The sequence below is a fragment of the Pecten maximus genome, chromosome 6 (assembly GCF_902652985.1).
Source record: "Pecten maximus chromosome 6, xPecMax1.1, whole genome shotgun sequence".
Classification (NCBI taxonomy): Eukaryota; Metazoa; Mollusca; class Bivalvia; order Pectinida; family Pectinidae; genus Pecten; species Pecten maximus.
In genome coordinates, this window is record NC_047020.1 from 2,849,648 (window position 1) to 2,876,031 (window position 26,384).

Genomic DNA, 26,384 nt, shown 5'->3' on the forward strand with positions numbered 1-26,384 from the left:
CTTGATTTAAACTCAGTGGTTACAGGATAAACATCGGTCCAGGTGTCAACACAGATGGACCAGAAAATGTCTGTCGTCACACTAAACTATTAAAGGAATCTTCACAAAGGGCAGGCGATACAGCAGCTGGGGGGTATGGAGGAATACTCCAATGGCAGAGGTCAGGAATAATGAGTGAAGAATACCATTCTACAATGGCAGAGGTCAAGAATAATGAGTGAAGAATACCTTCAAGGTCACAGCATAAATTACAGAAACTAAATTTGAAAATCTAACACTTGTACGATTTATATCCAAGTGCATGATGCAGTTTAAATGCACTTAATATGTAAATGAGATCATACTGTGAACATGCATACATGCATATTCACATGTCAATAATGACAAATGAGCAAAATGAAGAAGATCTGTATTAAAACAAATCTGGATATTGCCATGCACTTAGGTTGGTATAGGAAAAATTCTGTTCATAGATGATGATAATGCCCTTTTCACAGTGCTTAATCTGTTGAAACCTCAGGGTATGTGAGAAATTATTTTACATATAGTGGCAGTGTTATATAATTCATGAAAGGAATGTACATAACCCCTCCCTCTAGAGAATTATAACTTCCCTCCCAGATAGATCTGATTTCATTGTAAGGATTCACAGAAGTGTGCTGAATAGGTGTGTTAGCATCGTGTGGTGGAATCAAATCTCCCCACGTTTTTCTTAGTTTCACCCCACATGATGGAATCAAATCTCCCCACGTTTTTCTTAGTTTCACCCCATCTGTCACTAGCGCAAATTTCTCATACAGTACTACAATCATAATCATGACGTACATCTCGAGTAACTAGGATTTTAAATTATGAAGAAAGTTACCATGACCTTGTGTATTCCATGCAACACTTACTCATTTTCACAACTAAAAAACACATATAGACTGCATGTATACATGAACATCAAATACCTAGAGACTGTCTTGAATACATACCCATGGAATAACATTTTTACTAGCATCCACATCAAAAACCGGCCTTATATATATATGTGTCCACTGTCAAAATGGTGCAAAATCACTTTTAACACTCAGCTTACATATCAATGTAAATAAATATGCTCACTCACCCATTCATTATGGAGCAACATCTTGGCAGTTACAGAAACAGGTTTTACATCTGCTATTACAGCCTTACATTCAGTATATCGTACTTTACATATTTTAATGCAATATTTCAGCACACAACAGTAGTTCTTATATTAACTTCCTGTGACAAAAGTGTTTTTGTCTCTGTCAACTTTCCTACACAACAACCCTATTACCAAAAACCAAGAATACAAAACAGATTATTGTAGCCTAATTAGTGATAAGGAGTACATTGCAGAAAAAAGGAAGGGACATAACTCTCCCAATTCTTAAAAGACTAGCTGAAATTGATATCTGGTGGGATAATGACATTACTGATTATGACATACTTTCTTAAAGTAGTCTTATGTACTTGCTAATCATGAAATCCTAATTAAATTCCGGAACTACATATGTACCACCGGTAGTCCCTGGGAGACATCGGCCCCCAATCTTCAGCACAAACTTTACGGTCATTCCAGTCAAAAAGGGACATTTGGACAAGGGCCTTTTTATCTCAAACAAATCCTCCTACCAACTCTCCCTGAACAACTTGCACACACAAATCATCCACAACATATCACTGCATCATTTTATGTTAACCTACAGTAATGTTGAATTAATCTTTCCTAGGCTTCCTCTTTCTTGGTGATGATCTCCTAAAAAGAAATAAAAGAAAATAAGTCATTGCCCAAGCTTGGAGTAGAAACATGGTCTAGTATTTATGCTGTAAATAAAAATCCTCTTTTAATCTCGATATTTTAAGTTGTACCATTGACAACTCCAGCATTTACAATGACCTTTCTTAATCAACAAAACCTGAATTATTTAATAGTTGTTATTGCATGATGAATTGAGATTGTTGTGAAATAATAAGAACACATGGAAGGGAAAATGTCACAGAATTGAGACTGTGAAAGGTGTATACTAACAGTTAATGTAGGTAAACTGTGAAAGGTGTATACTAACAGTAGGTACACAGATCTGTATTAGCAGTGAATGTTGATTAATCAATGTTAGAGTTACGGTAGTTCATAAAGAGACACATCTGGAATCCAGATGCTAACGATGTATGTAGAACACAAAGGATTACACTGACCTAGGCGAATCTTTTTTGGATGTATCCGCAGCTTCTTCTGTTTCCTCTTCATCTTCCTCATCTGCATCATTTGTCTGTGAGTAAATGTATTGTTTATAATCAATCTAATAAATATTATGACATTTGAAAAAAATTGTAGCATTTACAGGTCAAAAGTCTATAGAGAAGAGATGGATAGTTTTCCATCAATGCTACAGGAATATACTGTAAATTCTGAGTAAAAATCAATCCAGCAAATAAATGATGAAGTTTTGTACCTCATCTGCCTCGAGATCTGCCTTGGACTTCCTGGTTAGTGGGGGGTTATCTCCCCCTGGTCCAACTTCTTCCTCCTCTTCCTCTCCTTCGTCGCCCTCTGCCTTCTCTTCAGCCTCATCCGGAGTTGCTTCATCTGTCTTCTTCTTGTGACTCTGGATCTTCTCAGGCTGCAAAACCAGTTTATTATTAGTTCATAAAATATTAAGGGGTAATAATCAGTACACTTAATCCTTGATATGGCAGAAGCTAAATTTACGGTCAGGATTATTCTGATATTATGGATATGTTAATGACATCTTTAGTTAGTACAAAGCTTAAGCACTTATTATTAAGTTAGGTTTTTTTTCTCATAATTTTCAGAGAAAATAGTCTATATGCTGCAAAAACAGTATCTCAGCTAGAAAAATTGAATTTTATAATCAGGCTATAATTATATTATTTTTTTCTTTGTTCATAATTTTCAGAGAAAAAAAGTCTGGTAATTATAATTAATTGAATGAATAGCCTCTGATAATATTTTTTTTCTTTTTTTTTTCAGTTTTCTGAGAAAAATGTCTATATGCTTAACAACAGTATATCAGCATGATAACTAATTATGAATAGTGTAAGAGTGTAATCCTGAACAGCGACATTAAATTTAGCTTCTGAAAATCTGCAGAAAAAAAAATGTATGTATTTTTGTTACAACATCTATTTAGTAGATGAAGAAACAACTGCTGCATTTACTTTTAAACTCAACATTCATGTTGACAATGAAGTACATAAATCACATCCAAGAATCAAAAACCTGTTTTTTCTGCAGACATATATTTATAAAATGTATTTTAGCCAAACAAGGAATGCAATGCTGTTTCACTGTTTGGATAATAAATTGAAATTATTTAATTAACAAAATTAATATTTTCAGACATAATCATAGTGTGGAAGATATTTTGAATAAATCTAAATGGTTTCAAAGAACTTTACATGAAATAATTAAACCATCTTTTTAAGCAAATATGTGCAAATGATGCATTTTAGATAAGGTTAAGAACTGTTTATTATCACATCAACCTGGATGAAAAAAAATTAGTTCAACAACAACAATTCACAATATTAAACTCATGCATTGTTACATGATTAATATATACTGACTACTGAAATAAGACCAGTTTCATAATGATTATCAGTTAAATGTCATCTTTTTTTCTTTATCACTGTACTGGCATTATAAATAAGTCCTATTAAGTAGTTTTGAAATCAAAACTAAATTATTAAATTAGTTAACATATCATACCTCCCATGTCAAGTGTCACACGTAGAACCTTGGGACCCATCTGAAGGGATTTACCTTACCACAGTGTGGTGTAAAGTCTGAAGGGATTTACCTTACCACAGTGTGGTGTAAAGTCTGAAGGGATTTACCTTACCACAGTGTGGTGTAAAGTAGATCTGAAGGGATTTACCTTACCGCAGTGTGGTGTAAAGTAGATCTGAAGGGATTTACCTTACCGCAGTGTGGTGTAAAGTAGATCTGAAGGGATTTACCTTACCACAGTGTGGTGTAAAGTAAATCTGAAGGGATTTACCTTACCACAGTGTGGTGTAAAGTAGATCTGAAGGGATTCACCTTACCACAGTGTGGTGTAAAGTAGATCTGAAGGGATTTACCTTACCACAGTGTGTAAAGTAGATCTGAAGGGATTTACCTTACCACAGTGTGGTGTAAAGTAGATCTGAAGGGATTTACCTTACCACAGTGTGGTGTAAAGTAAATCTGAAGGGATTTACCTTACCACAGTGTGGTGTAAAGTACATCTGAAGGGATTTACCTTACCACAGTGTGGTGTAAAGTAGATCTGAAGGGATTTACCTTACCACAGTGTGGTGTAAAGTAAATCTGAAGGGATTACCTTACCACAGTGTGGTGTAAAGTAAATCTGAAGGGATTCACCTTACCACAGTGTGGTGTAAAGTAAATCTGAAGGGATTTACCTTACCACAGTGTGGTGTAAAGTAAATCTGAAGGGATTTACCTTACCACAGTGTGGTGTAAAGTAAACCTGAAGGGATTTACCTTACCACAGTGTGGTGTAAAGTAGATCTGACGGGATTTACCTTACCACAGTGTGGTGTAAAGTAGATCTGAAGGGATTTACCTTACCACAGTGTGGTGTAAAGTAAATCTGAAGGGATTTACCTTACCACAGTGTGGTGTAAAGTAGATCTGAAGGGATTCACCTTACCACAGTGTGGTGTAAAGTAGATCTGAAGGGATTTACCTTACCACAGTGTGTAAAGTAAATCTGAAGGGATTCACCTTACCACAGTGTGGTGTAAAGTAAACCTGAAGGGATTTACCTTACCACAGTGTGGTGTAAAGTAGATCTGAAGGGATTTACCTTACCACAGTGTGGTGTAAAGTAAACCTGAAGGGATTTACCTTACCACAGTGTGGTGTAAAGTAAACCTGAAGGGATTTACCTTACCACAGTGTGGTGTAAAGTAGATCTGAAGGGATTTACCTTACCGCAGTGTGGTGTAAAGTAGATCTGAAGGGATTCACCTTACCACAGTGTGGTGTAAAGTAAATCTAAAGGGATTTACCTTACCACAGTGTGGTGTAAAGTAAATCTGAAGGGATTTACCTTACCACAGTGTGTAAAGTAGATCTGAAGGGATTCACCTTACCAGTGTGGTGTAAAGTAGATCTGAAGGGATTTACCTTACCACAGTGTGGTGTAAAGTAAATCTGAAGGGATTTACCTTACCACAGTGTGGTGTAAAGTAAATCTGAAGGGATTTACCTTACCACAGTGTGGTGTAAAGTAGATCTGAAGGGATTCACCTTACCACAGTGTGGTGTAAAGTAAACCTGAAGAGATTTACCTTACCACAGTGTGGTGTAAAGTAGATCTGAAGGGATGTACCTTACCACAGTGTGGTGTAAAGTTAACCTGAAGGGATGTACCTTACCACAGTGTGGTGTAAAGTAAATCTGAAGGGATTCACCTTACCACAGTGTGGTGTAAAGTAAATCTGATTTACACCAGCTGTTTAGGACTGATAAAACAATAAGGAGATATCCACTACTCCTTATAAAGGTAGGGGTGTATGTTAAACCTCATTTAAATTCTGACATGTCATTTCTATGTGACCTACAGAGCTGTAGTGATCCACTGATTAACCAAATACAACTGTCACTGGAATACAGGGTCCAGAACTTGGTTAACAAGAGGCCCAAAGGGCCTGCATTGCTCAACTGGATATTTCAGAAATTATTGCAACATAAACTAATCTAAGTTATACCAGGTATTTCAAATATTTTCCTACTCTTGAACTGCCTCTGCCAACAATGGTTCAAATTACAGGTGGACCATATCCTGTTGTTCTTGAAAAAGAAAAAGATTTCTAAAAAAAAAATGTTTTTGCTATACTTGTCCAACCCCAACAGGGTCACATCTTCCACTTATACAACATCAGATTTTCTTTACCCAGTCATGCTCCAGACCAAATTTCACCAAAATACATTCAGTTGTTCGAGACTAGTAGGGATTTAAAGGATTTACCTCAATTTCCCCTATTGGGCCCGGCCCCTCCAGCCCCAGGGAAGCCACACCCTACATTATACAATGTTTTAATCTCCTTTGCCAAATAATGCTCCAGACCAAGTTTCATCAAAATCGATTTTGGCGTTCAAGACTAGCAGGGATTTAAAGGATTTACCTCAATTTCCCCTACTGGGCCCTGAACCTCTGGCCCCAGAGGAGCCACACCCTCCATTTCTATAACGTTTGCCCAATAATGATCCAGATCAAATTTCATCAAAATCTATTCAGATGTTTAGGACTAGTATGAATTTAAAGGAAATGTTGCCGGACGCCAGATGAAAAACATACGACGGACACTGCACCATGGCATAACCTCACCGGCTCTTCGGGCCAGGTGAGCTAAAAATCTCATTATTATGTGATATTCATGGCAAAAGAAAGTGGAATATGTTTTTTCATTACATATTATACTGTTATACTAATTAATACGGACAGTGTTCTTGTCTGGTAATATCTTATATATATATATCCAGGAATTTAATCGTGATTTACAATGGATTAATTCATGCACATGAATTGAGAAGAAAGTCCACTTTAGACTTGATGGCAGTTGTCCTAAGACATCCAGGTGCTATCTGAAGTGTTAGACAAACATTAAGGCAGCAGTACCGTTATTGGTCCGGTCCTTGGGCAAAGACAGATGGACAGCAGGAGTACTGGCAGTAAAAGAACTACTATATAAATGGCCCAGAGCCACGGATGTTGGTCGGCAGCTGTATGCAGGGTCTTCCAGAGGCTCTTCTGTATCCACAACAAAACCAACATGTCAACATGCTTTACATTTAAACGCACCACTGAAGAGAGACTGTTTTAACCATGAAGGTGTGTATCTGTTTACAAAACTGTCCATTTTTGACAATCACATACTTTTTCTTTTAATCCAAAAATTTGATTGGAAAAGAAATGAAAACAGATACTGAGGACCAGGGTTAAAACATTTCTCCTCCAGTGGAAGCTGTACAACATCAACACACAGCATCAGGACACTCAGCCTTTCCCTGCCATTATCACTAGCACTGCCAGTCAGGTAGAGGGTACCAATGCTGTGAGTTACATACATATCTATCCTATCCTTAACCTATGGCTTACCTCTGATTTAGACATACAGCAATAAGCTATAATCAGAACTATCGGCAGTACAACTACTATCAGAATGACTGCCCATATCCAAGGCCTATCCTTGGTAGCATCTAACACTGCATCAACAACACTTCTCTGAAAAGTCAGGGCAGAAATTCATGTTAACATATCATCAATGTAATCTATCAGACTGGGCGCGTGTATATTTACTTCTTTAATAACAATAACCCACAGAATCTATATTTCTAAAGGAACTAAAGACACTTAGAGGTAAGCAAATTCATTTGATAAAGAATTATATTGTTTTTATACACAACTTTACTTAGATAATGTGACTAGTATTTCTTCAGTAATAAACATGTTAGTATAATAGTGATATATACTTCTGCTACAACTGATAATCTGAAAGCAAGTTCCAGTATTGATAGTAGATTTTGATGAGTAAGGTAAATATTGATGAATTATGTTTACTGAAAAAGAGTTCTAGTCAGTTAGATATGGATGAAATCTTGACATATGTTTGCTGATCAGAGTTCTAGAAAGACATATTTGGATGAAATCTGACATATGTTAATTGATCAAAAATTCCTAGTATAAAGATAGATTTGGATGAAATCTGACATATGTTTGCTAATCAGAGTTCTATAAACATAGATTTGGATGAAATTTAATAGTTCCTAGTAATTTAGATTTGGATCAAGAGTTCTAGAAACTTAGATTTGGCTGAAATTTGACATATGTTTGGTAATCAGAGTTCTATAAACATAGATTTGGATGTATTCTGACAGTTCCTAGTAATTTAGATTTTGATCAAGAGTTCTGGACAGATAGATTTAGATGTAATCTGACATATGTTTGCTGATCAAGAGTCCCTAGTAAGATAGATGTAGATGTAACCTGATGTATGTTTGCTGATTAAGAGTTCCTAGTAAGGTATATTTTGATGTAACCTGATGTATGTTTGCTGATTAAGAGTTCCTAGTAAGGTATATTTAGATGTAATCTGACATATGTTTGCTGATCAAGAGTTCCTAGTAAGGTATATTTTGATGTAACCTGATGTATGTTTGCAGATTAAGAGTTCCAAGTAAGGTATATTTTGATGTAATCTGACACATGTTTATTGATCAAGACTTCCTAGTAAGGTATATTTAGATGTAATCTGACATATGTTTGCTGATTAAGAGTTCCAAGTAAGGTATATTTAGATGTAATCTGACATGTTTATTGATCAAGAGTCCCTAGTAAGGTATATTTAGATGTAATCTGACGTATGTTTATTGATCAAGAGTCCCTAGTAAGGTATATTTAGATGTAATCTGACATATGTTTGTTGATCAAGAGTTCCAAGTAAGGTATATTTAGATGTAATCTGACATGTTTATTGATCAAGAGTCCCTAGTAAGGTATATTTTGATGTAATCTGACATATGTTTGTTGATCAAGAGTTCCAAGTAAGGTATATTTAGATGTAATCTGACATGTTTGTTGATCAAGAGTTCCAAGTAAGGTATATTTTGATGTAACCTGATGTATGTTTGCAGATTAAGAGTTCCAAGTAAGGTATATTTAGATGTAATCTGACATATGTTTGTTGATCAAGAGTTCCAAGTAAGGTATATTTAGATGTAATCTGACATATGTTTGCTGATTAAGAGTTCCAAGTAAGGTATATTTTGATGTAACCTGATGTATGTTTGCTGATTAAGAGTTCCTAGTAAGGTATATTTAGATGTAATCTGACACATGTTTGTTGATCAAGAGTTCCAAGTAAGGTATATTTAGATGTAACCTGATGTATGTTTGTTGATCAAGAGTTCCTAGTAAGGTATATTTAGATGTAATCTGACACATGTTTGTTGATCAAGAGTTCCTAGTAAGGTATATTTAGATGTAATCTGACATGTTTGTTGATCAAGAGTTCCTAGTAAGGTATATTTAGATGTAATCTGACACATGTTTGTTGATCAAGAGTTCCTAGTAAGGTATATTTTGATGTAATCTGACATGTTTGTTGATCAAGAGTTCCTAGTAAGGTATATTTAGATGTAATCTGACATGTTTGTTGATAAGAGTTCCTATTAAGGTATATTTAGATGTAATCTGACACGTTTGTTGATCAAGACTTCCTAGTAAGGTATATTTAGATGTAACCTGATGTATGTTTGTTGATTAAGAGTTCCAAGTAAGGTATATTTAGATGTAACCTGACATGTTTGTTGATCAAGAGTCCCAAGTAAGGTATATTTAGATGTAATCTGACACATGTTTGTTGATTAAGAGTTCCTAGTAAGGTATATTTAGATGTAATCTGACATGTTTGTTGATCAAGAGTCCCTAGTAAGGTATATTTAGATGTAATCTGACATGTTTGTTGATAAGAGTTCCAAGTAAGGTATATTTAGATGTAACCTGACATGTTTGTTGATAAGAGTTCCTAGTAAGGTATATTTAGATGTAATCTGACATATGTTTGTTGATCAAAAGTTCCTAGTAAGGTATATTTAGATGTAATCTGACATATGTTTGCTGATCAAGAGTTCCTAGTAAGGTATATTTAGATGTAATCTGACATGTTTGTTGATCAAGACTTCCTAGTAAGGTATATTTAGATGTAATCTGATGTATGTTTGCTGATCAAGAGTTCCAAGTAAGGTATATTTAGATGTATTCTGACGTATGTTTGCTGATCAAGAGTTCCTAGTAAGGTATATTTAGATGTAATCTGACACATGTTTGTTTATCAAGAGTTCCTAGTAAGGTATATTTAGATGTAATCTGACATGTTTGTTGATCGAGAGTTCCTAGTAAGGTATATTTAGATGTAATCTGACATGTTTGTTGATCAGGAGTTCCTAGTAAGGTATATTTAGATGTAATCTGACATGTTTGTTGATCAAGAGTTCCTAGTAAGGTATATTTAGATGTAATCTGATGTATGTTTGCTGATCAAGAGTTCCAAGTAAGGTATATTTGGATGTAATCTGACGTATGTTTGCTGATCAAGAGTTCCTAGTAAGGTATATTTAGATGTAATATGACATGTTTGCTGATCAAGAGTCCCTAGTAAGGTATATTTAGATGTAATCTGACATGTTTTTTGATTAAGAGTTCCTAGTAAGGTATATTTTGATGTAACCTGATGTATGTTTGTTGATCAAGAGTTCCTAGTAAGGTATATTTTGATGTAACCTGATGTATGTTTGCTGATCAGTTCTCAGTAACGGAGATTTGCATGTAACACAGGTTCAGCCTACCCCTGACTTGGCCTTCTCCTGTGCAGATTTTATCTCCCAAGTCTCCGCGGCCCACTGTTCAGCTACAGATTTGTCGTCTGTGATCAGGAAGTTGTCAAATACTATGTCATCATTCATGGACCATAACTCAAGTCCCACAGCACCCTGTTACAGAAATTAACATTCACTAACAATAAGGACATGTTTCTACTTCCAATAACTACAAAAATTATAACCATTACCAAATACATGTCCGGTTCAACATGTAAAAACCTCAAATATCATGGTATAGAAAACTGCTTCGATATTTCTATTTATTGCAAAAATATATACATATATAAAAATAATGATTATAATAATAAATCAATTTTATAAGGTTTCTTTTTTTACTAAAAAGAACAAAGACATTTTTTTTTCTTAACTTACAATGGGGGTCATTTTGTATGGCTCAAGATCCTCAAAGTAGGCAGGGTTGTCTATTTTCCTTGGCTTCCATACCCCCTAAAAAGAAAACAAATAAGTGTACTTTTATCAATAATAACTTTCAATCTAACATTTACTACTAATTAATATAAGGTCGTTTCAAATCAAGAATTACTTCACAAGAGATTGCAAACTATCTTTAAACTAAAACATATCGTCAAGACATGATATAAACCCTAAGTTAGACAAGAGATCCCAGAGGGATCTTGGCGCCCACCATTGAATGTTCTTCATAGGTTCCATGTCAGATCGATCTTTTCTCTACTTTTCTCTTCTTCTAAGTCTTACTAATCTGTGTAAACTCAGAAGAAACCTCTAGTACTTTTCAAACAAGGGAAACCTATATATAAAATTTAAGATTTAGGCACCAAGGGGAACCTATATATATGGAATTTGAGAAAGATTCCTTCAGTGCTTTCTGAGAAATAGTGATAACAAACTTCAATTGTCAAAATCCAAGATGGCTGCTTGTCGGCCATGTTGTTTTCCGATTGGTCTCAAAATGCAATATGCATAACTAGGCACCTAGGGGAACCTACATATGAAATTTGAGAAAGATCCCTTCAGTACTTTCTCAATAATGACAATAACAAACTTTAATGGTCAAAATCCAAGATGGCTGCCTGTCGGCCATGTTGTTTTCCGATTGGTCTCAAAATGCTATATGCATAACTAAGCACCAAGGGGAACCTACATATGAAATTTGAGAAAGATCCCTTCAGTACTTTCACAGAAATAGCGATAACAAACTTCAATTGTCAAAATCCAAGATGGCTGCCTGTCGGCCATGTTGTTTTCAGATCAGTCTCAAAATGCAATATGCATAACTAGGCACCAAGGGGAACCTACATATGAAATTTGAGAAAGATACCTTCTGTGCTTTTTGAGAAATAGCGATAACAATCTTCAATTGTCAAAATCCAAGATGGCTGCCTGTCGGCCATGTTGTTTTCCGATTGGTCTCAAAATGCAATATGCATAACTTCGCACCAAGGGGAACCTACATATGAAATTTGAGAAAGATCCCTTCAGTACATTCTTAGAAATAGCGATAACAAACTTCAATGGTCAAAATCCAAGATGGCTGCCCGTCGGCCATGTTGTTTTCCGATCGGTCCCAAAATGCAATATGCATAACTAGGCACCAAGGGAAACCTACATATAAAATTTGAGAAAGATCCCTTCAGTACTTTCTTAGAAATAGCGATAACAAACTTCAATTGTCAAAATCCAAGATGGCTGCCTGTCGGCCATGTTGTTTTCCGATCGGTCCCAAAATGCAATATGCATAACTAGGCACCAAGGGAAACCAACATATGAAATTTGAGAAAGATCCCTTCAGCTCTTTCTCAGAAATAGCGATAACAAACTTCAATGGTCAAAATCCAAGATGGCTGCCTGTCGGCCATGTTGTTTTCCGATCAGTCCCAAAATGCAATATGCATAACTAGGCACCAAGGGGAACCTACATATGAAATTTGAGAAAGATCCCTTCAGTACTTTCTGAGGATTAGCGATAACAAGAATTGTTTACGGACGGACGGACGGACGGACGGACGGACGGAGGGAGGGAGGGACGGACGGACGGACCACGGACCACGGACGCAGGGCGATTTGAATAGCCCACCATCTGATGATGGTGGGCTAAAAACTGGAATAAAATAGAATTTAACCACCCTATATGGATTAGCTTGTATCAGGAAGTTATAAAATATAACTTTTACTGTAAGGTCCATTAATCTCTACAGGTTATTCCAGTAAATCATCACATGGAGGACACAATAAACGATGGATGCTGGAGAAAATAGGGCTTATATATGGTAGCATTTGAATTAAATCACTTCTCTCAGTGGTTCAGGCTTGATGAACCTACAGACTTCCTGTAGATATTTCACTAGAATAGCCCTTAACTAGAACATGTAATCACTCATGATTTGAAAAGAAGAATTCTGCTCTTTTTTTATTTCCCTTAATAATCCATAACTTAACTATTTTGAGAGAAATGCATTTTTTGTTTTCGTTTTTAATTTCTACTATAGTTCTGAAGGTTTTTTGACCATTAAAATTCTCTTATTTACCTGGTAGTCTGGGTTATCAATGATAGGGGCAGACCACTTGCCCTTGTATTTTGGGTTTTTGACGCTTGGTTTCTCCCATTTACCACAACCTGGAGCATTCTCACACTTGGGGTTGTCTGTGAAAGAAACAAACATGTATCAAATTAAGATTATCAATTAGACAAAGGCCAATACAATGACAATCTTTGATCACCATTATTTGTAGTACTTACTGATGAGAGCAGCCTCCCAGTCACCGTCCATGTCGTCGTCCCTGTCAAAGAAAACAAGACATCTGACTTCATCTTAACAAAAATATTCTATATTGTTAATAATACTATCATATCTCAAACATTAAAAGACTATTACTGCTTGATAAGATATTAGATAAAGCATTCTATTTTTCCAGCAAGAAAAAATTAGCTCTGAATGTTCCATAAAATTATCAATACCTTCTACCAGTAACACTAAACTCCTAAGATACAGTAATAAATGACGTCACACATTTCCAAAAATTAAATTACGCTCTTCCCTGCTTCACAATGCTATTTCACCATTAAGTGTGTTAACATCACAATAAGTGATTGTCTGAAAGTCTCTATGTAAGATTATAAGAGAGTTTACCAATCATCTGGTTTCTCTGCTGCTGGGTCAGGAACAAGCTCAGATTCCTCTTCCAGCCAACCACTGGGCATAACAGCATCCTCATCCACAATCTTCTCAGGCTCACTTTCATCCCTGTCAGAAGACAACACATCCTGTACATTACATTACACAAACAATATGTGACATACCCTCAAAGCCAGATGTATCACACTGTTGTCAATAAAATGTTGGGAATTATTCACTAAACTGAAAGTATTGTATACCATAACAGGGTACCTTTAATGAGAAAACCTAAAACAATCAATGTAGAAATATTATTGTTACTCTGGTAAAAACCCTGGTAGGAACCCCGATACCACTGTAGGAGCCATGGTAAGAACCCTGGTAAGAACCTTGATAAGAACCTTGGTAAGAACCCAGGTAAGAACCCTGGTAAGAACCTTAGTAAGAACCTTGGTAGGAACCTGGTAAGAACCTGGTAAGAACCCAGGTAAGAACCTTGGTAAGAACCCTGGTAGGAACCCTGGTAGGAATCCAAGTAAGAACCTTGGTTAGAACCCTGGTAAGAACCTTGGTAAGAACCCTGGTAGGAACCCTGGTAGGAATCCAAGTAAGAACCCTGGTAAGAGCCCTGGTGGGAATCCAAGTAAGAACCCTGGTAAGAACCTTGGTAAGAACCTTGGTAAGAACCCTGATAAGAACCTTGGTTAGAACCCTGGTTAGAACCCTGGTAAGAACCTTGGTAAGAACCCTAGTAACAACCCAGATAGAACCAATATAAACTTACCAGTCTTCTGGCTTTTTTGCTGAAGGATCTTGGATTCTGAAAAAAAAAATACAATTAAAAACATTTAGTACATATAAACCCATCATCTGTGCACAAATTTACTAATTGTAAGCAAGAAATTAATTCTAAGTTCCTAAATATCATGGTATGTCTGGGTGTGTATGGATGGATAGGCAGATGCTTGCAGAAACTAGAGCTGTCACCGAGGGGTGACAAATATACCCCCGCTTTTCCATGATTGGTTTGGATACTTTGTGAAGCTGCCTATTTATGGTACTATAACCAAATCAAACATGTTCTATGTTTAGGTAAGAATGCATTGTCGAACAAAATTTTGCTCGTTTTTAAAGAAAAAGGGGCATAACTCTATTACAACTGGTAATTCGGCAAAATCTTTGCATAGACCTAAGCCTAATAGAGTCCTCTAACTACATACCAAATTTTAGTAAAATCCATTGAAAACAAAGCAAATGCATAGCTCGACAAGCTAAGTTTTTTTCGGAAGAAGCCGTTACTGAAGACACAACTTCATGCCATCCTTCAACTTTGTATAAAGTTTCAAGAAAATCCATCAAAAACTAAGTGAATGCATAGCCGGACAAAATTATGACACATTTTGTATGAAAAAAGGGCATAACTCTTTTAAAAAGGGCTAAATCGCAAAATCACTATAGGAAACACAAGTTCATATGGTCTTCTAACTATATACCAAATTTGAATGAAATCCATAAAGAAATGAGCGAATGCATAGCCGGACAAATTTTGTGACAGACGGACGGACAAGGTGATTCCAGTATACCCCCCCTAACTTCGTTGCGGGGGATATAATAAAGCAATTGCTATATTCTAAACCTTAACTAATCGAGGTATAATTTATGTATCTCCCCTTTACTAAGTCTGGGTATAATTTATGTATCACCCCTTTACTAAGTCTGGGTATAATTTATGTATCAACCCTTTACTAAGTCTGGGTATAATTTATGTATCTCCCCTTTACTAAGTCTGGGTATAATTTATGTATCACCCCTTTACTAAGTCTGGGTATAATTTATGTATCAACCCTTTACTAAGTCTGGGTATAATTTATGTATCACCCCTTTACTAAGTCTGGGTATAATTTATGTATCAACCCTTTACTAAGTCTGGGTATAATTTATGTATCTCCCCTTTACTAAGTTGAGGTATAATTTATGTATCAACCCTTTACTAAGTCTGGGTATAATTTATGTATCTCCCCTTTACTAAGTCTGGGTATAATTTATGTATCTCCCCTTTACTAAGTCTGGGTATAATTTATGTATCTCCCCTTTACTAAGTCGAGGTATAATTTATGTATCAACCCTTTACTAAGTCGAGGTATAATTTATGTATCTCCCCTTTACTAAGTCGAGGTATAATTTATGTATCTCCCCTTTACTAAGTCTGGGTATAATTTATGTATCTCCCCTTTACTAAGTCGAGGTATAATTTATGTATCTCCCCTTTACTAAGTCTGGGTATAATTTATGTATCTCCCCTTTACTAAGTCTGGGTATAATTTATGTATCTCCCCTTTACTAAGTCTGGGTATACTTTATGTATCATCCCTTTACTAAGTCTGGGTATAATTTATGTATCAACCCTTTACTAAGTCTGGGTATAATTTATGTATCTCCCCTTTACTAAGTCGAGGTATAATTTATGTATCTCCCCTTTACTAAGTCTGGGTATAATTTATGTATCAACCCTTTACTAAGTCGAGGTATAATTTATGTATCTCCCCTTTACTAAGTCTGGGTATAATTTATGTATCTCCCCTTTACTAAGTCTGGGTATAATTTATGTATCAACCCTTTACTAAGTCGAGGTATAATTTATGTATCTCCCCTTTACTAAGTCGAGGTATAATTTATGTATCTCCCCTTTACTAAGTCCGGGTATAATTTATGTATCTCCCCTTTACTAAGTCTGGGTATAATTTATGTATCTCCCCTTTACTAAGTCTGGGTATAATTTATGTATCAACCCTTTACTAAGTCCGGGTATAATTTATGTATCTCCCCTTTACTAAGTCGAGGTATAATTTATGTATCTCCCCTTTACTAAGTCTGGGTATAATTTATGTATCTCCCCTTTACTAAGTCTGGGTATAATTTATGTATCTCCCCTTTACTAAGTCTGGGTATAATTTATGTATCTCCCCTTTACTAAGTCGAGGTATAATTTATGTATCTCCCCTTTACTAAGTCGAGGTTTAATTTATGTATCTCCCCTTTACTAAGTCTGGGTATAATTTATGTATCAACCCTTTACTAAGTCCGGGTATAATTTATGTATCTCCCCTTTACTAAGTCGAGGTATAATTTATGTATCTCCCCTTTACTAAGTCTGGGTATAATTTATGTATCTCCCCTTTACTAAGTCTGGGTATAATTTATGTATCTCCCCTTTACTAAGTCGAGGTATAATTTATGTATCTCCCCTTTACTAAGTCTGGGTATAATTTATGTATCAACCCTTTACTAAGTCTGGGTATAATTTATGTATCTCCCCTTTACTAAGTCTGGGTATAATTTATGTATCTCCCCTTTACTAAGTCTGGGTATAATTTATGTATCTCCCCTTTACTAAGTCTGGGTATAATTTATGTATCTCCCCTTTACTAAGTCTGGGTATAATTTATGTATCACCCCTTTACTAAGTCCAGGGTATAATTTATGTATCTCCCCTTTACTAAGTCGGGTATAATTTATGTATCATCCCCTTTTACTAAGTCTGGGTATAATTTATGTATCTCCCCTTTACTAAGTCTGGGTATAATTTATGTATCTCCCCTTTACTAAGTCTGGGTATAATTTATGTATCATCCCTTTACTAAGTCTGGGTATAATTTATGTATCATCCCTTTACTAAGTCTGGGTATACTTTATGTATCATCCCCTTTACTAAGTCTGGGTATAATTTATGTATCTCCCCTTTACTAAGTCTGGGTATAATTTATGTATCTCCCCTTTACTAAGTCTGGGTATAATTTATGTATCACCCCTTTACTAAGTCTGGGTATAATTTATGTATCACCCCTTTACTAAGTCTGGGTATAATTTATGTATCTCCCCTTTACTAAGTCTGGGTATAATTTATGTATCACCCCTTTACTAAGTCTGGGTATAATTTATGTATCACCCCTTTACTAAGTCTGGGTATAATTTATGTATCACCCCTTTACTAAGTCTGGGTATAATTTATGTATCACCCCTTTACTAAGTCTGGGTATAATTTATGTATCTCCCCTTTACTAAGTCTGGGTATAATTTATGTATCAACCCTTTACTAAGTCGAGGTATAATTTATGTATCTCCCCTTTACTAAGTCGAGGTATAATTTATGTATCTCCCCTTTACTAAGTCTGGGTATAATTTATGTATCTCCCCTTTACTAAGTCCGGGTATAATTTATGTATCAACCCTTTACTAAGTCTGGGTATAATTTATGTATCTCCCCTTTACTAAGTCGAGGTATAATTTATGTATCTCCCCTTTACTAAGTCTGGGTATAATTTATGTATCTCCCCTTTACTAAGTCGAGGTATAATTTATGTATCAACCCTTTACTAAGTCGAGGTATAATTTATGTATCAACCCTTTACTAAGTCTGGGTATAATTTATGTATCTCCCCTTTACTAAGTCTGGGTATAATTTATGTATCTCCCCTTTACTAAGTCTGGGTATAATTTATGTATCTCCCCTTTACTAAGTCGAGGTATAATTTATGTATCTCCCCTTTACTAAGTCTGGGTATAATTTATGTATCTCCCCTTTACTAAGTCTGGGTATAATTTATGTATCTCCCCTTTTACTAAGTCCGGGTATAATTTATGTATCAACCCTTTACTAAGTCTGGGTATAATTTATGTATCATCCCTTTACTAAGTCTGGGTATAATTTATGTATCTCCCCTTTACTAAGTCCGGGTATAATTTATGTATCATCCCTTTACTAAGTCTGGGTATAATTTATGTATCAATCCTTTACTAAGTCGAGGTATAATTTATGTATCTCCCCTTTACTAAGTCCGGGTATAATTTATGTATCTCCCCTTTACTAAGTCGAGGTATAATTTATGTATCTCCCCTTTACTAAGTCTGGGTATAATTTATGTATCAACCCTTTACTAAGTCTGTGTATAATTTATGTATCAACCCTTTACTAAATCTGGGTATAATTTATGTATCAACCCTTTACTAAGTCTGGGTATAATTTATGTATCAACCCTTTACTAAGTCTGGGTATAATTTATGTATCAACCCTTTACTAAGTCTGGGTATAATTTATGTATCTCCCCTTTACTAAGTCGAGGTATAATTTATGTATCTCCCCTTTACTAAGTCTGGGTATAATTTATGTATCTCCCCTTTACTAAGTCGAGGTATAATTTATGTATCAACCCTTTACTAAGTCTGGGTATAATTTATGTATCTCTCCTTTACTAAGTCTGGGTATAATTTATGTATCTCCCCTTTACTAAGTCTGGGTATAATTTATGTATCTCTCCTTTACTAAGTCTGGGTATAATTTATGTATCTCCCCTTTACTAAGTCTGGGTATAATTTATGTATCACCCCTTTACTAAGTCTGGGTATAATTTATGTATCTCCCCTTTACTAAGTCTGGGTATAATTTATGTATCTCCCCTTTACTAAGTCTGGGTATAATTTATGTATCAACACTTTACTAAGTCTGGGTATAATTTATGTATCAACCCTTTACTAAGTCTGGGTATAATTTATGTATCAACCCTTTACTAAGTCTGGGTATAATTTATGTATCTCCCCTTTACTAAGTCTGGGTATAATTTATGTATCTCCCCTTTACTAAGTCTGGGTATAATTTATGTATCAACCCTTTACTAAGTCTGGGTATAATTTATGTATCTCCCCTTAACTAAGTCTGGGTATAATTTATGTATCTCCCCTTTACTAAGTCTGGGTATAATTTATGTATCAACCCTTTACTAAGTCCGGGTATAATTTATGTATCTCCCCTTTACTAAGTCGAGGTATAATTTATGTATCTCCCCTTTACTAAGTCTGGGTATAATTTATGTATCTCCCCTTTACTAAGTCTGGGTATAATTTATGTATCTCCCCTTTACTAAGTCTGGGTATAATTTATGTATCTCCCCTTTACTAAGTCTGGGTATAATTTATGTATCTCCCCTTTACTAAGTCGAGGTATAATTTATGTATCTCCCCTTTACTAAGTCTGAGGTTTAATTTATGTATCTCCCCTTTACTAAGTCTGGGTATAATTATGTATCAACCCTTTACTAAGTCCGGGTATAATTTATGTATCTCCCCTTTACTAAGTCGAGGTATAATTTATGTATCTCCCCTTTACTAAGTCTGGGTATAATTTATGTATCTCCCCTTTACTAAGTCTGGGTATAATTTATGTATCTCCCCTTTACTAAGTCGAGGTATAATTTATGTATCTCCCCTTTACTAAGTCTGGGTATAATTTATGTATCAACCCTTTACTAAGTCTGGGTATAATTTATGTATCTCCCCTTTACTAAGTCTGGGTATAATTTATGTATCTCCCCTTTACTAAGTCTGGGTATAATTTATGTATCTCCCCTTTACTAAGTCTGGGTATAATTTATGTATCTCCCCTTTACTAAGTCCAGGTATAATTTATGTATCTCCCCTTTACTAAGTCGAGGTATAATTTATGTATCTCCCCTTTTATACTAAGTCTGGGTATAATTTATGTATCTCCCCTTTACTAAGTCTGGGTATACTTTATGTATCATCCCTTTACTAAGTCTGGGTATAATTTATGTATCATCCCTTTACTAAGTCTGGGTATAATTTATGTATCAACCCTTTACTAAGTCTGGGTATACTTTATGTATCATCCCTTTACTAAGTCTGGGTATAATTTATGTATCTCCCCTTTACTAAGTCTGGGTATAATTTATGTATCTCCCCTTTACTAAGTCTGGGTATAATTTATGTATCACCCCTTTTACTAAGTCTGGGTATAATTTATGTATCACCCCTTTACTAAGTCTGGGTTAAAATTTATGTACCCCCCTTTACAATCGGGTATAATTTATTTCACCCCTTTACAAATTTGGGAAAATTTAGTATCCCCCTTTTACTAAGTCGGGTAAAATTTAGTACAACCTTTACAAAAGTCGGGTATAATTTTATGTATCAACCCCCTTTACAATTGGGTAAATTTATGTATCCCCCAAGTTGGGTATATTTATTATCCCCCTTTTCTAACGGGTAAATTTTATGTTCTCCCTTTAAAAGGGCTGGTATAATTTATGTTCCCCCTTTATAATCAGGGGTTAATTTATGTATCAACCCTTACTAATCGAGGTTAATTTTATGTTAAACCTTTACTAAGTCTGGGATAATTTATGATTCCCTTTCAAATGGGGTAAAAAGACTCCCCACAACGGGAAATTTAAAAACCCCCCAAGAAATTTAAATTTTTAAATCCCCTTTTTACAAGGGGGTAAAAAAGACCCCTTTTATAATTTTGGGTAAATTTAGACAACCCCCCTATTATGTATCTCCCCTTTACTAAGTCGGGTAATAATTTATGTATCAACCCCTTTACTAAGTCTGGGTATAATTTATGTATCACCCCTTTACTAAGTCTGGGTATAATTTATGTATCACCCTTTACTAATCTGGGTATAATTTATGTATCATCCCCTTTACTAAGTCTGGGTAATAATTTATGTATCTACCCTTTACTAAGTCTGGGTATAATTTATGTATCAATCCCTTTACTAAGTCTGGTATAATTTATGTATCTCCCCCTTTACTAAGTCGAGGTATAATTTATGTATCTCCCCTTTACTAAGTCTGGGTATAATTTATGTATCTCCCCTTTACTAAGTCGAGGTATAATTTATGTATCTACCCTTTACTAAGTCTGGGTATAATTTATGTATCTCCCCTTTACTAAGTCTGGGTATAATTTATGTATCTCCCCTTTACTAAGTCTGGGTTAATTTATGTATCAACCCTTTACTAAGTCTGGGTATAATTTATGTATCTAACCCTTTACTAAGTCTGGGTATAATTTATGTATCACCCTTTACTAAGTCTGGGTATATTTAATGTATCTACCCCTTTACTAAGTCTGGTATAATTTATGTATCTACCCTTTACTAAGTCTGGGTATAATTTATGTATCAACCCTTTACTAAGTCCTGGGTATAATTTATGTATCATCCCCTTTACTAAGTCTGGGTATAATTTATGTATCTCCCTTTACTAAGTCTGGGTATAATTTATGTATCTAACCCTTTACTAAGTCTGGGTATAATTTATGTATCTCCCTTTACTAAGTCTGGGTATAATTTATGGTATCAACCCTTTACTAAGTCTGGGTATAATTTATGTATCTCCCTTTACTAAGTCGGGGTATAATTATGTATCTCCCCTTTACTAAGTCCTGGGTATAATTTATGTATCTCCCCTTTACTAGTCTGGGTATAATTTATGTATCAACCCTTTACTAAGTCCTGGGTATAATTTATGTATCTCCCCTTTACTAAAGTCTGGTATAATTTTATGTATCAACACTTTACTAAGTCATGGGTATAATTTATGTATCAACCCTTTACTAGTCTGGGTATAATTTATGTATCAACGCCTTTACTAAGTCTGGTATAATTATGTATCTCCCCTTTACTAAGTCTGGGTATAATTTATGTATCTCCCCTTTACTAAGTCTGGGTATAATTTATGTATCAACACTTTACTAGTCTGGGTATAAGTTAGTATCTCCCCTTTACTAAGTCTGGTATAATTTATGTATCTCCCTTACTAAGTCTGGGTATAATTTATGTATCATACACTTTACTAAGTCTGGGTATATTTATGTATCACATCCCTTTACTAAGTCTGGGTTAATTTATGTATCAACACCTTTACTAAGTCTGGGTATAATTTATGTATCTCCCCCTTTACTAAGTCTGGGTATAATTTATGTATCTCCCCTTTACTAAGTCTGGGTATAATTTATGTATCAACCCTTACTAGTCTGGGTATAATTTATGTATCTCCCCTTAACTAAGTCTGGGTATAATTTATGTATCTCCCCTTTACTAAGTCTGGGTATAATTTATGTATCAACACTTTACTAAGTCTGGGTATAATTTATGTATCAACACTTTACTAAGTCTGGGTATAATTTATGTATCTCCCCTTTACTAAGTCGAGGTATAATTTATGTATCTCCCCTTTACTAAGTCCGGGTATAATTTATGTATCAACCCTTTACTAAGTCCGGGTATAATTTATGTATCTCCCCTTTACTAAGTCCGGGTATAATTTATGTATCAACCCTTTACTAAGTACGAGTATAATTTATGTATCTCCCCTTTACTAAGTCTGGGTATAATTTATGTATCTCCCCTTTACTAAGTCGAGGTATAATTTATGTATCTCCCCTTTACTAAGTCTGGGTATAATTTATGTATCTCCCCTTTACTAAGTCTGGGTATAATTTATGTATCTCCCCTTTACTAAGTCTGGGTATAATTTATGTATCTCCCCTTTACTAAGTCGAGGTATAATTTATGTATCTCCCCTTTACTAAGTCGTGGTATAATTTATGCATCTCCCCTTTACTAAGTCTGGGTATAATTTATGTATCATCCCTTTACTAAGTCCGGGTATAATTTATGTATCTCCCCTTTACTAAGTCCGGGTATAATTTATGTATCAACCCTTTACTAAGTCGAGGTATAATTTATGTATCAACCCCTTTACTAAGTCTGGGTATAATTTATGTATCTCCCTTTACTAAGTCTGGGTATAATTTATGTATCTCCCCTTTACTAAGTCGAGGTATAATTTATGTATCAACCCTTTACTAAGTCTGGGTATAATTTATGTATCTCCCCTTTACTAAGTCTGGGTATAATTTATGTATCTCCCCTTTACTAAATCTGGGTATAATTTATGTATCTCCCCTTTACTAAGTTTGGGTATATTTGAGTCAATGACCTGAATATAAGTCACGCTGACAAAATTTTGACATGTGATCCACTCTCCTTTTAAGATGTACTGACATGGTAGTGTTCATATATTTATCTACTTGCTTCCATGATAAACAATGTACTATTTCACATTGAATCTTGAAACATGCAAACATGAATAACATACACTGAAGCATCAACCATCATGTACATATATCTTACTATTCTGAGATACTTACTTCTCCCTTTCATCCCAATCAGATGGTTTTTTATCGTTTGGGTCGTCTATTTCCTTTGGTGGATTCACAGGGGGACTAAAACACAATATAATATATCATTGGAAATTACTAAATGCAAGAGGATCATGGCCTATGGAGTTCTTCAGGGACAACTAAGTTTTATGACTCAACAAAAAAAAAAACATCAGCAGGGATTTATAGCCCAAAATTAACAAAAACATTTGACAATAAAAGTCATTAGATGTTTTCAACAGTATCAAACCTAAATAATTCTGGATTATATCTGTATAGTAGAACTTCTATCATTATCAGATGTCAACTTGAATAATATTTTTAATTTCCATAGTTGGCGAATTCAAACCATTACTTATCTTGGAATGGGAAAGGGCCTCGAAGGCATTATTAGACTGTTGTCCAATATACTACATTGATTATATTCAATAACTGTGTTATTTACACAGCAACATTGAGGTACTGACCTGAAATCGTCCATAAGACTACCTTCATTTACCAAGCTGTTGTCCACCATCATCTCAAAAGTGTTATCAGGATTTACAACTAAAACATTCAGATATTTCATATTTTTGTCTCCTCAGATATCCAATTTATAAAAATAAATTATTCTTAATCTTTTATTAAAAGACAAGTATGTTGTTCCATGTATGAATTTATAGCAATTAAAGCCAAACGAACTTTGAATCCTGTTCACATGTCTTGATTTGAAAGCAAACTTCTAAATAAAATTAGTCCCACGTAAAAAGTGTTCAAGTATGTTTCATTATGATTACATCAAAGCAACTCTTAACAATCACATTAATAGTTATCTCCCCTGGTATTCCCACCTCGCGTGACAAATACATACCCAAAGTATACATATGTGTCTTCTTGTCTGAGAAATGTTTGTCTATGTTGGCAGATGGCTTTTTGGCATGTTTCTCCTGTAAGGGAAAGAAAATACAAAAGATGATATTTCTTGTCGACAAGTCGCAAACAAAATGTCAGTACAAATGAAATTTCTGATGTCCTTCTTGTCTTGTCTTAAAGTCATCATGGTCTAGGATATACTCCTTTGTGGTTGCAATCATGTTCAAGTCTGGTGTTGATCTTGTGTAAGAGTTTTTTGTAATGTTTACCAAAATATAGTAAATGTTATTTGCAAAAAATAATCTGAAAAATATGTCAAACATATTGACGTCTGTTATTTATAGAACTTTTTTCATAAGACTTTTAAGAAATTACAAATGTGGCCTAAACGGTCACCTGAGTTTTAAAATATTTCTTTGACACTCTTTGACCCACGCCCATCATCCCTGGGGATCAGTCGGGAAACATTTACATACCAACAAACTGCCTTCCAAAACTGCTAATTCTAACCAAGTTATAATTCATTCTAAAAGAAATTCAACAGATGATAGCCAAAATGAGATTCCTTCAATAAACTATAGTAAAAGTTACCTCCTCCCCAGGGGAAATCATGAGACCCAAGGGTTATGAAATTCACAATTTAAATAGTACAAAATCGTAAGATCCTTCCATGTATGAAAAGTATTTGATTCTACATTATCCCCCATTTCATGGCGGGGGCATAAAAAAGTTGCCATCACAAAGGTGAACATCGTTAAATCTAACATAATGAAAGTTAAGTTTGGAAGTTGATCTTTATGTATATCCTCTGTCAGAAAACTGAAGGGTAAAATATTACACAAATATGAAAGCTGTTGTACATGTAAAGACTGGTATCAGGTCACCTACCTCAAATTCTCCAGTGATCGGGTTCTTGTGCCGGAAGATAAAGTGGAGCTAAAAAGAGAAATAGAACACATTCAGTCTTCAATATATATTATTTCTACAGACCAATGCTATCATTCAATTTGTGTTCAGGAACTATGCAGAATACTTGTATCTGCAGGGTTAGACTACAGTACTAAAATCTACCGTGGTTTAACTTTCATCTGCACAGTTTAGGCTCTCCTCCCCCAATAGAAACTGGTTTTTAAACAGCAGATGCAAAAGGAATGTACAATTCACAGACTGATATTGGTTTTTCCTTGAATTTATCACCACACCTCTCTCTCTCCTCCTCCATTTTCACATGATAGACACTGATTACAATAAACACATGACATTTTAGTAAGGGCTATTCCAGTAAAAATAATTACCCAATTGGAGGACTTCCAAGTTGGAACCACACAAAGAAGTGATTTAATTCAAAACAGTACTTTGTAATAAACTGCATTTCTCCAGTACCAAACTTGTTAAAAAATTATTTCTGGATTTCCCATGATGTGGATATATATTTTACCGTAAAAAGCCTAAGGAATACTCACCTTATGGTCCATACCACATTTATCTGGTCCAAACATAACAGTGTATGGAGTCTTGTCATGAAACTTTCTCTGCAAACCAAATTGTATGTACAGATTATATAAATGGCCACACCATAGAAATAAATAGTTATAATTATGGAGTTGTGGACAGACATCTATAACTACAAGGGTAGTTAGTTTTGGTAAACGTTACTATGAAAGGATGTTTTTTTAATTATTGTAACAATTAGATCCAATTCTATTACACTACATTAATTATATTGTGAATAGCAGACTTGTACTATTAAACTGTACTCATGAACTAGATAACCTGAAGCTAGAAAATGTTATTATTTTGCTGCATTTAACCACAAATAATCAATTTTTAAACAGTAAGCTAAGAGGGTACACAAATAAGCCCTCCTCACATTTTAACACTGACTTTTACTCAGGGGAAGGGGCTTATTTGAGGATAAAAGATATGTACTCATTTTATAACCTTACGATCTACCCCATTTTCATAACACAATATACTTTTATAACAT

At 34.8% G+C, this 26,384-nt stretch overlaps 1 protein-coding gene across 1 annotated transcript in view; it reads right to left on the reverse strand.

Moving 5' to 3' along the window:
- Nucleotides 1-757: 757 nt before the first annotated feature.
- LOC117329948 (calnexin-like) overlaps nucleotides 758-26,384 on the reverse strand; it is a 30,707-nt gene continuing 5,080 nt past the window's right edge. Inside the window, exons 2-16 of the mRNA XM_033888180.1 lie at nucleotides 25,861-25,929; nucleotides 25,286-25,333; nucleotides 24,396-24,471; nucleotides 24,013-24,091; nucleotides 23,534-23,608; nucleotides 14,306-14,341; nucleotides 13,537-13,650; nucleotides 13,146-13,186; nucleotides 12,934-13,049; nucleotides 10,799-10,873; nucleotides 10,394-10,537; nucleotides 7,146-7,271; nucleotides 2,466-2,633; nucleotides 2,209-2,282; nucleotides 758-1,768 (exon numbers count right to left, since the gene is read on the reverse strand). Coding sequence (XP_033744071.1) covers nucleotides 1,729-1,768; nucleotides 2,209-2,282; nucleotides 2,466-2,633; nucleotides 7,146-7,271; nucleotides 10,394-10,537; nucleotides 10,799-10,873; nucleotides 12,934-13,049; nucleotides 13,146-13,186; nucleotides 13,537-13,650; nucleotides 14,306-14,341; nucleotides 23,534-23,608; nucleotides 24,013-24,091; nucleotides 24,396-24,471; nucleotides 25,286-25,333; nucleotides 25,861-25,929 — 1,281 coding nt within the window. The 3' untranslated portion in view covers nucleotides 758-1,728. The remainder of the gene's footprint in view (nucleotides 1,769-2,208; nucleotides 2,283-2,465; nucleotides 2,634-7,145; nucleotides 7,272-10,393; nucleotides 10,538-10,798; nucleotides 10,874-12,933; nucleotides 13,050-13,145; nucleotides 13,187-13,536; nucleotides 13,651-14,305; nucleotides 14,342-23,533; nucleotides 23,609-24,012; nucleotides 24,092-24,395; nucleotides 24,472-25,285; nucleotides 25,334-25,860; nucleotides 25,930-26,384) is intronic.